At 44.5% G+C, this 15,831-nt stretch overlaps 1 protein-coding gene across 1 annotated transcript in view; it reads left to right on the plus strand.

Moving 5' to 3' along the window:
• Nucleotides 1-15,831, plus strand: part of Cachd1 (cache domain containing 1) — a 212,348-nt gene that overhangs the window by 154,495 nt on the left and 42,022 nt on the right. Inside the window, exons 5-9 of the mRNA XM_036177591.1 lie at nt 296-422; nt 3,165-3,309; nt 3,970-4,186; nt 10,505-10,654; nt 15,240-15,473. Coding sequence (XP_036033484.1) covers nt 296-422; nt 3,165-3,309; nt 3,970-4,186; nt 10,505-10,654; nt 15,240-15,473 — 873 coding nt within the window. The remainder of the gene's footprint in view (nt 1-295; nt 423-3,164; nt 3,310-3,969; nt 4,187-10,504; nt 10,655-15,239; nt 15,474-15,831) is intronic.

Raw genomic sequence — 15,831 nt, forward strand, 5'->3', positions numbered from 1 at the left:
CATCATGCTTCCTATTCATGGGATTTTTTTGTTTGTTGTTTGTTTTGGGTTTTTTGTTGTTGTTGTTTTGAGACGGGGTTTCTCTGTGTAGCTTTGGAGCCTATCCTGGAACTTGCTTCACAGGATGTTTTTAAGGGGAAAAAAGAAAATGTTTTGTAGAAAATTTACAACCTTCTATCTGGTGGGATTTCTTCATACTACAAGCAGTTTATGCAAAACAGATGCCTGAAGAGCCATGCATGCATGCACACACCTGTGGGCTCTGTGGTTATATTTCATTTTCTTCCTCTTCCAGTTCTTGCAGACAACCTGAAATCCAACCCTGGAATCAAGTGGCAGTATTTCAGCTCAGAAGAAGGAATTTTCACTGTCTTCCCAGCACACAAGTTCCGGTGTAAGGGCAGCTATGAGCATCGCAGTCGGTATGCTGACTTCCTGCAGAGGTCACTTGTTGCAGATGGCCATCTGCATGGCTGGGTGGGCTGTGACTCTGGGTAGAGAACTTGCCCAGTCTGGGCTGGACCCCAGATTTCAACCTCAGCAGTGAATTCCACACACAGTTCTGCTCCAAGCAGTTCAGAAACTTTCCTTGCTCAAAAGTAATGTCTACAATTGATGCAGATGGGCGTACCTTCGCTGGGGCAGAGTGGTGATGTAAAGCCCAGAGCTTTTCCACAGCTGTCTATCACACCAAGCAAAGCTGTGGGAAGGAAAGACAACGGCTTACTGCATTTACTGTTCGGTGCTGTGAACATTTTGTTGAAATAGACATGGCAGCACTCCAGTTTGACCATAGAGCATAAAGATGTAATTACCCTAAGGTTTGTGGCTGACTTTCCTTTCTGGAATAATGGGTTTGGTTTGACACTTTTGACGTTTACATGTACACGTCAGCCACTGCAAGCTCTAAGGTTGCTCACAGAGCTTTGGATTTAAGGTCACCATTATCCAGCCTTTATCACACCAAAATGACTTGGTTGTACCATGTAGCCAGAGGGAAAGGCCTGGTAAGATCATTTGTTAAACAGGCTCATTAATTTACAGAAGCCCCTAGGCAAAAATGGACTCCTTTGAGGCCCAACAGGTTCCATGGGCAGTGCCAGGCGTTTAATGCCTGTTCTCCATGGCCTTCTCCAAACAGTCACCAAAGTATCCCTTCATCCTTCCTTCAGATTGTATCCAGGATTTTTCCCAAAGTGGGGGGAGGAGAGGAAGGAAGGAGAGAAAATTGTTATTATTTGTATTGTTTTTTTCCATTCTCTCCCTAGATATTCTGGTACAGTTATATGCCATGAAGACTGGAGCAGAAATCATGGCTTTGGTGTCTAGTTCAGTGGTTCTCAACACCCCTAGTGCTGGGGCCATTTACTATAGTTCCTCATTTGTGGTGAACTCAGCTATAAAATTTGTTTTTGTTGCTACTTCATAACTGTAATTTTGCTACTGTAGTGAATCATAACGTGGATATCTGTGGTTTCCAATGGTCTTAGGCAACCCCCATGAAAGGGTCAGTCAACACCCCACACACACCCCCAAAGAGCCGCGAGACCCACAGGTTGAGAACCACCAGACTAGTTGGGAAAGCAAAGACTGACATTTGCCCCTGAGGAAACCAATGAAATGGCATGCTGCCTCAGCTCATGGGCGGGAGGGCAGAGTCTCATCACCATTCAGCCTTCACCTGCAAGTTCCAGCTGGAGCCTGCCTAGAATGAGGCTGACTCTTTGGCTGCATGAACATGTTTCCTGCCTCATAGATTGCCAGGCCTGCCTCTTAACTTGTCTTAACTGGTTGCCTTTGCAAACTCTCTACAACCTGTTGAAGACTCCAGTGGGTTTCAGAGCACAGCACCATGAGAAAGGGACCAGTCAAGCTTTGAGGTTGCCTCCCAGTTTATCCAAGGAATGTACAAGACTATTTATACTCCCCCCTCTCCCAAGCCACTTTAGATAAAGCGGCTGGGCTTTTCATTGGGTGAATTCAGTTAGGACAAAGGCAGTACATCATTTTAAGGAAAATCCTCTCCCCTAGTTAAAAGAACATGCATGCACGCATGCGCACGCACGCACACATGCACACAAGGAACATCCTACCTGGTGTCAGTGTAGGGCTGGCCAAGAGGTCCTACTGTTGTTCTGTTCCTGGTTCATCCTGAGGCCACCTGCCCTAGTCTCTTTTATCTCATTTCCCTGCTGGCTCGGTGGTACAGACTGGTGAATTGCTCAATACAAGTCTCAATACAAGACTTTTGACTTGCCAACAGCTAGTATAAATTTGGCCAGATTTTAAGGGTTTTGTTTTGTTTTGTTTGTTTTTTTGGTGCTTGGTCTACATTTCTTGTGCCCAGGCTTTTGTGACTCACTGGCAGCTCACATTTCACAGAAAAGTCTAGTTTTAGAGGTGTCAATAATGGACGGGATTCTCTTGAGGCTGATTTGCTTTCTGAAATCACCCCTAATTTATTCCAGGTTTAAAATGAATAGAGAGCTCATTAAATCTCTTCTTACCACCCCTCCTGGTCTTCGCAGGGGCAGAGGCTGCTTTGATCAGAGGCATTTCTCTATGGCTTCTGCATCCCCCTCTTTCTTCATGTTGGCCAACAAGCACCTGGCAGAAAGAGTGGCCATTGCCGATTTAGACAAATTCTGATGACATGGTTTGAGATGCTCAGCTCAGGAGCCTTTTGGCGGCTGGCCTGTATGAGTTGCTCAGACATAAAGAGGAAAGGGGGCCTCTCTGAACCAGGGATATATGTATGTGAAGAGAAAGGCCAACCTACCATCTAGAACTGCTCAGCATATGCCCAGGTCACAGGCTAGCTTACTGCCAGCAAAACATCATCTGTATGTCTGCAAGACAGAAGCCAGCACTAGCAAGTGGGCCTTGTTCTCCTTTGGACCAAGCAGTTCACTCCCCAAAGCAGAATGAAAAAGTGGAAAGCCTGGCCCTGTAGAAGTGAGCTGGGACTTTCAAGTGTGTGGAAGAAGTCAGCCTCTCATCTTTAAAGTCGGAATTTCACAGTCCTGCTCTTTTCAGTGCCCCTCCCACTTCCATTCTGAACTCACTTCCATCTGTGCCACCCCCAGAAGAACACACACACACACCGGGGAGCCCATACATCTGTAGTGTTCACAGCTGTGTTAAGACCCTTTTTCTTTCTCTAGGCCCATATATGTCTCTACTGTCCGGCCACAATCCAAGCACATAGTCGTGATCCTAGACCATGGGGCCTCGGTCACTGACACCCAGCTCCAGATTGCCAAGGATGCTGCTCAGGTCATTCTCCGTGCCATTGATGAACATGATAAGGTGATTATTATCCCAGTGTCCCTTTGGGGCATGAAAGCTGTCTTGAATATTTCCAGCACTTACTTTTGTTTTATTATATTCAGTCAGGTACATCATGGTGACATTTCTGTCACCAGTGGACCAGATGGCACCAGTGCACCCATACCATTGTCATATAGCATGAGTATTATGACTTTTCCATCACCAAAGACCTTTTCCTACTAACCTCATCACTAAAAATGCAGGGAGACCAAACTACTCCCTACACTGGTCTCCAGTATGAAAACCAAGATGGGCAGCTTCTGCCAACATTTTTTTCTGCGTGAATTTAGGGATGTTTTTGTGTTGTTTTAAGTATTATATGCAAACACTGTACTGCTACTTCATTTTGGCTCAAAGGCCAGATTCTTGGGTTCTCTTCTTTCCAAATTCTTTTCCAATTTGACAGGTTGATGACTTCAGGCATTTATTTTTAAACTCAGAACCTGTTCTACAGGCCTTCTCCCAAGTGAGGCTTTCCTGCTACTTGAACATCCAAGCCTGGGTACTGTGGCTGAGGCAGGAGAACCCAAAAGTTTGCAGTCAACATTAATAACATGAGGAAGACTTTGCCTCAAACAAACAAAATAAAACTTCAAATAGTAGAGGAAAAAGTCATCAAGTGTTTTTTCTGTTCTCCAGATTTCTGTGTTGACTGTGGCAGATGCCGTCAGGACCTGCTCACTGGACCAGTGCTATAAAACATACCTATCCCCGGCCACCAGTGAGACAAAAAGGAAAATGTCCACATTTGTTAGCAGTGTCAAGCCTTCTGACAGCCCTACCCAGCATGCAGTGGGGTTTCACAGGGCATTCCAGTTGATTCGAAGCACCAGCAATAACACTCGGTTCCAAGCAAGTAAGTACACTTATGAGAGATGGCCACAGTAATGGGTTGCAGAGTTCAAAACTAGAGGGGAAACTTTCCAATTGATTTCAGATAAAATTATCATGTGCTATCTTCATGGCCATCTAATGAGTGTTCTCATCTTTTCCATCTTACCATGGTCAGTCTGGGGGACTTCTAGATTCCCAGAGCCTCCTCTTCCTGCCCCTTTATTAAGAACACATCCTCATTTATTTCCCAAGGGAATAGCCACATCCTCTTTAATGTTAATTGTTAGCTTTGCCTCCCTTTGGGGCAGTTCCGTGCTGGTGTGCATGTGCTCTGGAGGGGGCAACAAGGATTCTTGCCTCGATCCCTCTCTTTTCTAACCAGCTGTCATTTAGAGAAGCACACTCTTCCCCTGTACAAAGGCACTCTAATTTAATTTCCGTGTGTTAGAGAAAAATCTGGAATAAGGATGCATGCTAAAGGAAAGGAAAAAGGGTAGTTGAAATAGGACTCTGCTTTGAAACTTCTCAAAGGATTCTTTTATTTCTCCTTTTACACTTAAAAATCTGTAGCCATTTTTCTTTATTTAAAAAATTTAATGCATCCTATTTTGGGTTGGGTTTTGCTTGCTTGCTTTTCTCTCTCTTTCTTTCTTTCTTTTTCTTCCTTCCTTCCTTCCTTCCTTCCTTCCTTCCTTCCTTCCTTCCTTCCTTCCTTCCTTCTCTCTCTCTCTCTCTCTCTCTCTCTCTCTCTCTCTCTCTCTCTCTTTCTTTCTTAAGATAGGGTCTTACTATATAGCCCAGCCTGGCCTCCAACTCTCTATCCTCCTGCCTCTGCCTCTAGAGTTCTGGTATTACCCAATTTAATATATACTATTAAAATAAATTTAAAGAATATATTTTAAGCCTTGGGCACATGGTCCTGGATTTTTTTTTTTTTCAAAGCGGAGCAAGGCAGCCAGTAAGCCAAGTTCCTTCATGGTTTTAGTCCCTGCCTCCAGGTTCCTGCTGTAAGATAAAATCAGCCCATTCCTTCCAAGTTCACCACAGCAACAGAACACCAACTAGTAAGCTAGCTAGCTGGTCACAGCCCCTCACCAGAAGGATTCTTTCTGCTTTGCTCTTGAGTTGGTGACCTGTCCTGAGGGTTTCTGTCCAGTTTTGATTACTCTCTTATTCAAATAAAGGAGAGACATGGTAAGCTCACAGTGGCAAACCCAGATGCCTGCAGTATGGAGGCAGCTAGAGAGATGATCCTGAGCATCCCTTGGAGATGAGGGAATGGTAGAAGAGCTTGCCTCACCGGGGCAGGTGGCACTAGCATGGTCACATCCTCTGATTCAAGGGAAGGCAGAGATCTGGATTTTCTCTGTGAAGTCTGGATTTTCAAGCGTTCTTGTCCTTCTTATTTTAAAATCTTATTGACCCCTCTTCTCAGAGCTCTCTGTACTATTCCTTGGCAGAAAGCCTAGTTTCATAGGAGGCTTTCTCCTGGGTTTGTTTGTTGTAGTTGGTTTCTTATGCCGGCAAACAAAAGCACAATGTGAAGACTGGCCATCAGAAAGCTGGCAGCTTCCCCTAGCACAGGTCTGACAAAGCTCAGAGAAGTTGTTTTTTCTTTCAGTTCAAATAAGATATTTCCCAAGTTTAGCTTGCATTCCCCCATTCTATTGGCAGTTCAGGAGAAAAAGACTCCAACTTGGTTTGTTAAGGAAAGGCTTCAGAAATGTCCACTGTCCACATTGTGATGCCAAGGTTTTGTGGTAGTCCAAACGACATGGCCTGAAGGTTGAGTATTTGGGTCTTGGATTTCAACTCTGAACCTTTTCTAACCTTGAAACGGTGGGAAGACCAATTGAACTACCCATAATTGGTCTATTCTGAGATGTGGATATGACAGTGTGACCCAGCATTGCTTCACAACTGTTCAGCACCTTTAGCTGTCATTATTCTGTCCCATCCCCTACGAACCCTCAGCCCCAGCTTATTTACAGCAGTGAGACTTACCCTATAGGATTACTGTAAGGATTACCTGGTGATGGAAGGGAAGCCTCCGCCCACATCAGGACCAGATAAACAGAAGCCAGACTTTTCCAGGTTTTGTAGCTTTACATTCATTTATCTTGTACCAATCAGAATCTAAAACTTTCATCCACAGTGCGGTTCCTTTTTCAGTGCCTTGGTAGATCCATAAGGAATATCATTAACCCTTTAGGTTGTTCCTTCTGTGTTTGTTCGGGTGTGGTGTTTGGGAGATCATCTCATAGCAAGAGGAAGATGATTTCAAGGGTAGATCTGATTGTGTGGGCAGGGCTCAAATTTGAATTGTTTTTTCCTCTAATATTACTTTCAAGACATGCTGGTTACATACTTAAAGAGAGAGTCCCCGAGTCCCCAGATCCCTAGAATTGGCCACCTCTAACCTTACCAATGTTATACGTCCCCACCAGTGGGTGACTCGGAGAATACACTAAGCAAAAAGCCAAATCAGACCAAACCTAATAAAACTGCCAGTGAGCATCCCAGGCCGGGACTCAACGCAGTGCCTTGTTCAGCCAGCATCAGAGAAGCTTCCTGTTGCAGGAGATGGAAACAAATACAGAGACCACAAGTGGACAATGTGCAGAGAGTGAGAGACCTTGGAACACTCAGTCCTAAATGGGGTGTCTTCATCTTCCCTAACCGAGACACTATCTCCAGTTGACATCTATTTACAAAAGAAAAAATGATTTTCTCTACTGGGTATCTTAAACATGCTTAAGGGTAGGCCCCATGACCAGCAGTAGATGGCTAGCACAAAGCTAATGCTATTTTTATAGACTTTTTGTCTCATGTTCCTTTGTTTGGGAGTTTTTTGTCTTACTGATCTTTAGTTTGTCTATTATGGTTTCTGATTTTGTGTTTTATGGTGTGTCTGTGTGTGTGTGTGTGAGTGTGTGTGTGAGTGTGTGTGTGAGTGTGTGTGTGTGTGAGTGCGTGTGTGAGTGTGTGTGTGTGTGTGTGTGTGTGAGTGTGTGTGTGTGTGTGTGTGTGTGTGTGTGTGTTTCTTGTGCTTTTTCTATCTTTTGTTTTCTTTCTTTTTTTTGGAGGGGGAGGTTTGTTGTGGGATATCTTTCTGTGTGTTGTGAATATATGCTGTTCCCACTGGTTAGTAAATAAAGCTGTTTTGGCAAGAAACTTATAGCCAGGTGGGACATCCAAGAAGAGATAAAGGAAGAAGGGCAGAGTTGGGGGAGACACCAAATGCCGTCCAAGGAGCAACATGTAATAAGATGAAGGTAAAGCCACAGAATAAGTGGTGATGCATAGATTAGTAGAAATGGATTAATTTAAGATGAAAGAGCTAGCTAGCAAGAAGCCTGCCATAGGCCATACAATTGGTAATTAATATAAACCTCTGAGTGATTATTTTATAAGCGACTGTGGGACCTCAGGGCCAAGTAGGACACAGGAAAACTTCCAGCTATCGTCATTTTCTTTTTTTGTTGTTATTGTTGTTTTTCAAAACAGGGTTTCTCTGTATAACCCTAGCTATCCTGGAACTTGCTCTATAGACTAAGTGGGCCTTGAACTCCCAGAGATCTACCTGCTTCTGCCTCCCAAGCACTAGGATTGAAGGCTTTGGCCACCATCACCTAGCTGTGCTTTTTCTTTTTTAATCCTGGTTTACTTGGGTTTTTTTTTTTTTGTTTGTTTGTTTGCCTGTTTGTTTTCTAAAGCAAAAGAGAAAGAAAAGGTATGGAGTTGGATGGGTAGGAAGGAAGTGGAAGAAGGGAAACCAGATCAAAATAAATTATATGAAAAAAATTGTTTCATATATAGGTATGTACATATGTATGTACGTATGTTAACTACCAATGGAAAAACAACTTCAATTTTGCTTGGTTGAGGACCAGGTGATCCTGTAATAGCATTTGGGCAGACCTACTAAGAATTCTGCAAAATAATTTTTGTGGGATGAAAAGAGACTGTGCCCAGGTACTAAAGGAAGCTAGGGGCTTGGGCCTTATACCTTTCCAGTCATGGCCCTCTGCTCTACAACAGCCCCAAAGGACATTCACAGAGGCAGTGGGCGAAATTCAAATCAAAAGGGTTCTGGTTAGGGGCCAGTCCAGGTACTTCCCAGAATTTATCACCAATAGGACTTTTGCCAAGAAGAGATGGTTTGCCTCATACTGTGAGCCTGTGATACAACTGTATCCCCGCCAGTAAGAAGAGGAACTATTTCATGCTGTGGTTTGTTTGACATTTAGTTTTAATGTGAAGCTTAAATAAGCTATTTCAGACTCTAGTGAAGTAATATATAGGAATATAGTTACAACCAAGAAAATATTGACATCTAGTATTAATGTGGGAATCTTCCTAAAACTTAAGGATTTGTATTTTTACATCAGCCTTCACCTCCTGATCTCCAATGACATTTACATTTGCAGTCAAGAAAGTCCAAGCATCCTATGTGGCTTTGCTAGTAGTAAAGAGTGAATGTATTTGTTATTAGTCCAACTTTACTAAATTCAGTTTGGTTATCTGTAGCATTGATCCTACATAAGTTATTAATCTGTGCATAGCAATAAACACTTCAAAATCTAAAGTGGAACTTTAAAACTTCAAGAATTGTATATCTCTGTGAGGATAATTTTAATGGCAATTGTATTTAGTACATATTGCTTTGTAACACATAACTGTTAACACCATCACCTTTGATGTGCTCTACACGGGACTGGTCATTAAATCCCACCTTCTTTCAGAAGGTAGCTTCTCAAAAAGGGCCCCCATGTCATGACATGGATCATAAAGCAACTAGGCTGCCTGCCATGGTTACTCTAAAGTAGCCCTGGTGAAATGATTGCAGCGGGACCCAGAGAAATGCATGTGTGTACAAGGATTTCTACACACAGGGATAAGATTCCCTACAGTGTGTCCAAAAGCTGTCTATTGACTCAGAGGCCTTTGTCTTAGAAAGACATCTAGAGACCCAGCTCTTTTCATCTCTCCCTTGTTATCCATAGAGGCAGGCAGTCCACTATCCCTCTCTTCCTCCTTCCCCATCCCCCCTGTCTCTCTCTGTGTCTGTGGGTGAATGCACCTCTGCAGCGCTCTGGGACAACATAGCAGCATGTGGCAAAACTGCAGCCTCTCTGCAGCAAAACTGCACAGTGCAGCAACAGAGCGGGAACCTGGCAGCAACCCATGCCAGAGATGGATGTCAGGATGTCTCCTCAGTCACTCCTTTACCTTATTTTTTGGTGACGGAGTCTCTTAGTGAACTTAGAGCTTGTCCTCCTGACCAGAATGGCTAACCACTAAGCTCCCAAGATGCACCTGTGTTTGCCTGCCAGCCCAGGGATTGTAGTTATATACCACCACTCCTGGCTCTTAAGTGTTACCTTTGAAGTACATTTTACCCATTGAGCTGTCCCCCAGGCCCGGCACTCTTACTCTTGAGTCAATCTACTTTGGGGAAGGTCTCCTCACTCAGTTACAATTACTTCTCGCTTACTCATTGGCCTGATTTGGAGGGTAGTTTGAATTTAAATCACAAGTCATTTGCAGACCATTCAAAGGAGTGAGCACACATGTGTATTGAGGCTTCTTTCTCATTTACCACCCTCTTGGGCCATCACCCTCTTGTTTACCTACCCATTCATTCAGTTGACCAATCCTTTCTCCCAGCAGCTTTGTGAAGTTGGTACTGGTATCTGTCCCATTTTCTAGACATTTCTCCAATTGCACATGTGAAGAGATGACTACCTTTACCTACAAGACCCAGACACTAAGCATATCATAGCAGTTTGGAGCAAATAGTGCTCCTGCATCCATAATTTAGCTTTCCTACACTGATAAGCTTTCTAAGTCAAACTGTATTTGTCAGTAGTTGGAGTCTGGCAAGTCATTTTTCATGTCTGCAGAGCCCTAAAAGAACCTCCACTTTAAAGCCAAGTCCGCACCCCACCCCACCCCCTGAGTGTGGCTCCTGTTAATGGCCCTGTATGGCTGGGGAAGGGATAAGCTGTTCTGAATCCTCATTTCAGAAGCTGGGGAGATTTCCTTTTAGGCTAGCTTAAATGAACACAGCGTGGGTGCCTGGAGGAAATCGCTGTCTTTCATCTGGTAAATGCGTCAGGAGCGTCTTGCGCTGGGTAAGTGAGGCCTTGCTGTCCAGAAAGCCCAGGATGGAAAGGAAAAGGAATTAGCAAGATGAAAGCCAGTGCATCCATCACATGGGAAAGGCGCAGGACACAAGGGGCCAGTCAGGTCCTTTGGGTGGGGAAGTCTAGGAAAACTACAGAGCTACTTCTAACCAGAATCTGAATGTAACCTCGGTTTGTGTGTTTTTGTTTAGATACAGACATGGTCATTATTTACCTGTCAGCAGGCATCACATCAAAGGACTCCTCCGAAGAAGATAAAAAGACAACGCTCCGCGTCATCAATGAAGAAAATGGCTTTCTGAACAACTCCGTAATGATTCTTACCTATGCCCTCATGAATGGTAGGCAGTGTTTCCAGATTTTCCTTCCAGATGAAAGTTCCTTCTAAGCCATAGCTGCTTAAGAAAGAGAAAGAAAGGCCTGTGCCCTGCTTTGATGATGCTACCAGGCAAGGCACCGGCAGCTCTTTGGTACCCAGTGCTGGGCTGCAGGACCATGCCTAGCCAACCAACTGCTGGTTCCTGACTCTCCTCTACTTCTGTGGTCTGGCAGTTTTGCATCTCTCTCCTTTTTCCAGTTCTCCTCTCCATCCTAAGTCATCAGAGGTTTTGATACTGCAGGGAGGTTGATACTCATAGATCCTGTGAGTTGCAGAAAGCCATAGCGCTGTCCTAGAGTCTTGCCTTCTCAAGCATACCAATAGTCTAATTCTCTGAAGAACCATACCTGAGCTTGAACCAGCTTCCTTGGCTGTCAAATGCAGATTGCAAGGTCCTGCTTTGCAGGCCTATCAAGAGGGTTAGCCTTTCTAGACATCAAACCCTTGGAGTAGCATTGGGGTGTTGCCAGTTTTCATTGAAATACTAGTTTTGCTCTTAAATGTTGGGAGATGGGTTTAGAAAATTGGAATATTTGAAGAACTACTCCACACTTACTTTTCTGCTACCCACCTGCCCTCCAGCATGTGGACAGCCTGGTTTATGCCTCTGTGGTATGTTGCCACCACACCTGTTATATGTGGCTTTCCTCTCAGTGGATCTCCCCCTCAGGGCCTCAGCCTGGGTGCTTGGGTGCTGTCTTCCCTTGTGGCTGAGAGACAAGGTTTTCATCCCACAGCTAGTCCCATTTATGAGATCTGTATACTCTACCCCACCCTGCACCCCACACTGGTTTAGGGACAGTGGTTATCAGTTTGATGTTCAAGGGATATGTGGAGAATGCCCCCAAAATACAAATTTTAGATATTGTTCTTACTCAGACCATCTTAGGAGAAACCCAAGAATTTGTTATTCTGGAGTTATAATGGGCCTAGTGCCTTATGGACCACCCTGAGGGGATGCAGACTCACCACAGGCTGCCACAGTAGCAGTCACCATTCACCAGCATGGGTTCATGGCAGGATTCTTCCTCTCTTTAGCCTCAACTTTTTTGTTTTCCCAGACAACATTTCATTATGTAGCCCAGGCTAGCCTCAAACCTGATGCCTTGCTTCAGCCTCCTGAAAGCTGAGGTGGCAGGTGTGTGCCAGCTCAAGACCTCTCTTTTATCTGTGGGGTGAGGATAATCAACTTGACTGCATAGGAATAGTATGAAAAATAACAGCATGGTATATGTTGAAAGTTAACCTAGAGTGGCTGGAGAGATTTCTCAGAGGTGAAGAGTGATTGCTGCTCTCATAAAGGACCTGAGTTCTGATCCCAGCACCCACATTAGGCGACTCGTAGCCACCTGCAACTCTAGTTCCAAAGGATCTGACACCCTCTTCTCGCTTCTGTGGCCGCCTCACACACAAGCCTACAAACACACACACAAATAAATAAATTAAGTTAGAAATTTTAAGTTACCATGGAGCCTGGTGCCTAGCAGATCCTGGGGACGGAGTGGGCAGTGATGGTGTTTCCTGTCACATGGCATAGCTGACAGTGAAGGGCATCTCTGCTGTCTGGGGTCAGTCTCATTCTGCACTGTCACAGCAGGTACCCTTCTGATGCACAGGGACCCCCTGTGGAGAAGTGGGTATTCTTCTCCCCCCTGTGTTCCCTCCTCGAGGACAGAGGGTGTCCTCTCTCTCCGGTGCCTTCACAAGCATGAGGCATCCTACTGTTTGCATTGTGTTCTGAGCAGAGGAGCCATCCGCCTAGGATGCGTGAAGATGGCCTCTTTCTGCTTGAGCACTTACCCTTCGGGGTCATTTCAGGTTGCCTGATGCTCTGGTCTGCCATGGTTGAACTCCTTTCTCTCACGAACGAGCCTCTGTAGTGCCCACATGTGCACGGGCTTCCTTGTGCTCTCAGAGCTCACCCACCAGGGAGGACAGATGAGTTAAATGCAGGAGAGGAGGGAGGAGACAGACCCACAGGAAGTAACTGCTTCTTATGTGTGGCAAATACTGGATCAAAGTCCCGTTATCGCCTGTCCAGGCACCAATCCTTCAATTGGAGTCTTGGGTACACTTGCCATACCCCTGACAATTCCACACTATGAAACCTCTGGTTCACTCCATTCACCTATCCTTAGCTCCTCAGTTTCTCTCTTTTATCTTACCAGATACATCTTGTCACTACTAGTTCTCCAACTGCTGTTCACTGGAGCAGACACTCTCCCTTACTAGATCCCCCAAGAGCTCAGATAGTGAAGCAGAGCCAACATGAACTGCCCCCCCCCTCTCTCCCCCTCCCTCTCCCTCTGTGTGTGTGTGTGTGTGTGTCTGTCTGTCTATCTGTCTGTCTGTTTGTGTAACCATTTTCCTTGATGTGGTCTTCCCATGGCTTTTGATTGCCGATCGGTGAAAGTTTGAAAGGACTGGATTTTCTGAGGGACTTGGGGGAGGTAGATCACCGTGGTTGGGGTGAATGGAAAAATACAAAATAGAAAGCTGACAACTCTAAGTTTAGCCATCAAAGCTTGCAGTGAAAGCTGGCAACATTGAAGACAATTTATAAGTTGCCGTATAGAAATTTCTAGAAGGTTGTTGGCTTTTCATGGCCATTGCTCTTCGTGAAATAGCTAGACAGCTTACCTGGGGGTGATATTGGTGAGCAAGCCAGAAGTTTGGCTCAAACTAGGGCATTCTGATGTCTCTGTCTCTCATACCATCCCTCAGTTTACTTCATAAAACTTGACTTTTGAGAGTCTTTAATTTGTGAACATACAGCAGAGAGGACTCTGGGAAATGTGGTTTCTAACATGCCCATCTTGGTGGATTTACAACCCAGTGTACTTACTAACCTGAGTGTCAACAACCCAACCCTACCCCACGCTGCCCTGCCATGCCTAGCAAATATCCAGGGTTGTCACTTGTTGACACTTGGAGAGCAGAGCAACATTAGACCAACAGGAAATACATCTATTGCCCAAGTTGTCTCCTTTCATCTTTTACCTCTGTGAGCTTCTCTTGAGATGAGGTCAAGAGTCACTCATGTCTTTTACATTAATTAAAGCAGACCCCCTCAGTCCTCACCCCAATCTCAGTCTATGCCAAGCAAAGGGAACAGTTATCTGGTTCTCAAATGATTTGCCACAGGAATTGTATTTCTTTCCTTTCGCTTTGAGGAGTGGAGTGGAATGGAGTTCAAGTTTATCTAGAATAAAAAAGAAATCAGCCAGTCATGGTGGCACATGCTTTTAATCCCAGCACTCAGGAGGCAGAGGCAGAGACATCTCTGAGTTCAAGGCCAGCCTAGTCTATAAAGCAAACTTTAGGCCAACCAGAGTTACATAGTAAGACCCTGTCTCAAGAAAGAAAGAAAGGAAGGAAGATGATCCTTTAGCTCTTGCTGCTACCTAGTAAACTGGATTTAAACTTCTGATGTTAGAAACCTGATCACTCCGTGGGTGAAAAGATGGCGGAGTATATGGTAGGTGACCCAAGAAAGCTTCAGGCTCGTCCAACAATGGAGTAGCTCAGAGTTTGCTGTTGAAATCCTCAAGAGTAGAAGACAGAATCCTCTGGAAGGGCAGTGGTGGAGGCTCACCCCCAGCTGAAAGCACTTGAACTTGTTTACAGTGGTGCCCATGTGAGATCAGTTACTAATCCTTTTGACTATATGCCAACAATAGCAAACTAAAAAAAAAAATTGGTTTATTAAATTTATCTTGGTACTATAAAATACAGATGTTCTAGAACAATACATCCCACTATGCCTAAATCTTTTTACAAAGTTTTCAATACCCCATAAATATAAAAAAATACACATTAAATAAATCAAATTTAGTATTATCCTAACAATATCAAGCATAAGGACATTTGTAATTGAAATGAGCTTGAAGAAGAGGGCTTAGAAGCATTGCTAAATGCAGACCATAATTCTTTCATTTAGTTTCTTGGGTTTTTTAGCAAGTGGTTTTACAGGCAAAGAAGGAATGAAATGCTAAAGTCCCTCAAACTCTCCAAAGGTCATCCACCCTGTAAATTAAATGCAGACTCGTTTAACTGTTACTTTTGCTTTCAGATAGTAAGTGCAGCAAAGAATTTAAATCTTATAATTAAATGTTTAGATCGAGCACATCCTTCGCTTCTCATGTGTTTTCCATCACTGCCTTTTGAAGAATCCCTTTGTGCGTTTGACTGAAGAAATTCCATGCCTCAGTCTTTGGTTTACAGTGGGAGCTGGTATCATCCTGGGTCCATATTACTCCTCCAAAGACCCCCTTGGATATGCAAGGCTTCATCAATTTGTTTTTGGGTTTTGTTACTTCAGGACAGGGTCTCACTACGTAGCTCTGGCTATCCTGGAACCCACTATGTAGATGAAGCTTGCCTTGATAATCCCAGCACACCCTCCTCCCCACCCCCATCCCAAAGTGCTGGGATTAAAGACCCGTACCACCACTACCTGTGCAAGATCTCACTTGTGTCCATAGTGGATCTAAATGGCAAACTGTTGCCTAGAAATAACCAAGCTTTCCTCTTGTTTTTGCTTATAGATGGGGTGACTGGTTTGAAGGAATTGGCATTCCTTAGGGATCTGGCTGAACAGAACTCTGGGAAGTATGGAATCCCAGACCGGACAGCCTTGCCTGTGATAAAGGGCAGCATGATGGTGCTGAACCAGCTGAGCAACTTGGAGACCACAGTTGGCAGGTTCTACACTAACCTTCCCAACCGGATGATTGATGAGGCTGTCTTCAGCCTCCCCTTCTCTGACGAGATGGGGGATGGTAAGTATAGAGAGAATGTCCTCCTATGGAAGAGGAAAGGAAGGAGCAAACAGAAAAGTGTACCTTTCCTGCTCCAGCCCCACAGAAACATGCCTGCCCCCTAACCTACAACATGGCTCTAATGCATAATCCTGTGCTGTTTCCTCCTTGCTCCAGCCTAAAATGATGCAAAGGGATAGTTCCCGTTTCATCTTCCTGAGGACGCTCCATTAGAAAGTGAAGGGTAGCTTCGTGTCACAGTGCACAGGGAAACACAAAGATTTGGGAGTGGGTGGGTTCTTAGGTCCGACACTTCTTAAGTCCTTGTCCTCAGTGGTGTATTTCATCTTGTTAATTCTCTGTCTAGTCATCTTCAAAA

The sequence above is a fragment of the Onychomys torridus genome, chromosome 2 (assembly GCF_903995425.1).
Source record: "Onychomys torridus chromosome 2, mOncTor1.1, whole genome shotgun sequence".
NCBI classification, from domain to species: domain Eukaryota; kingdom Metazoa; phylum Chordata; class Mammalia; order Rodentia; family Cricetidae; genus Onychomys; species Onychomys torridus.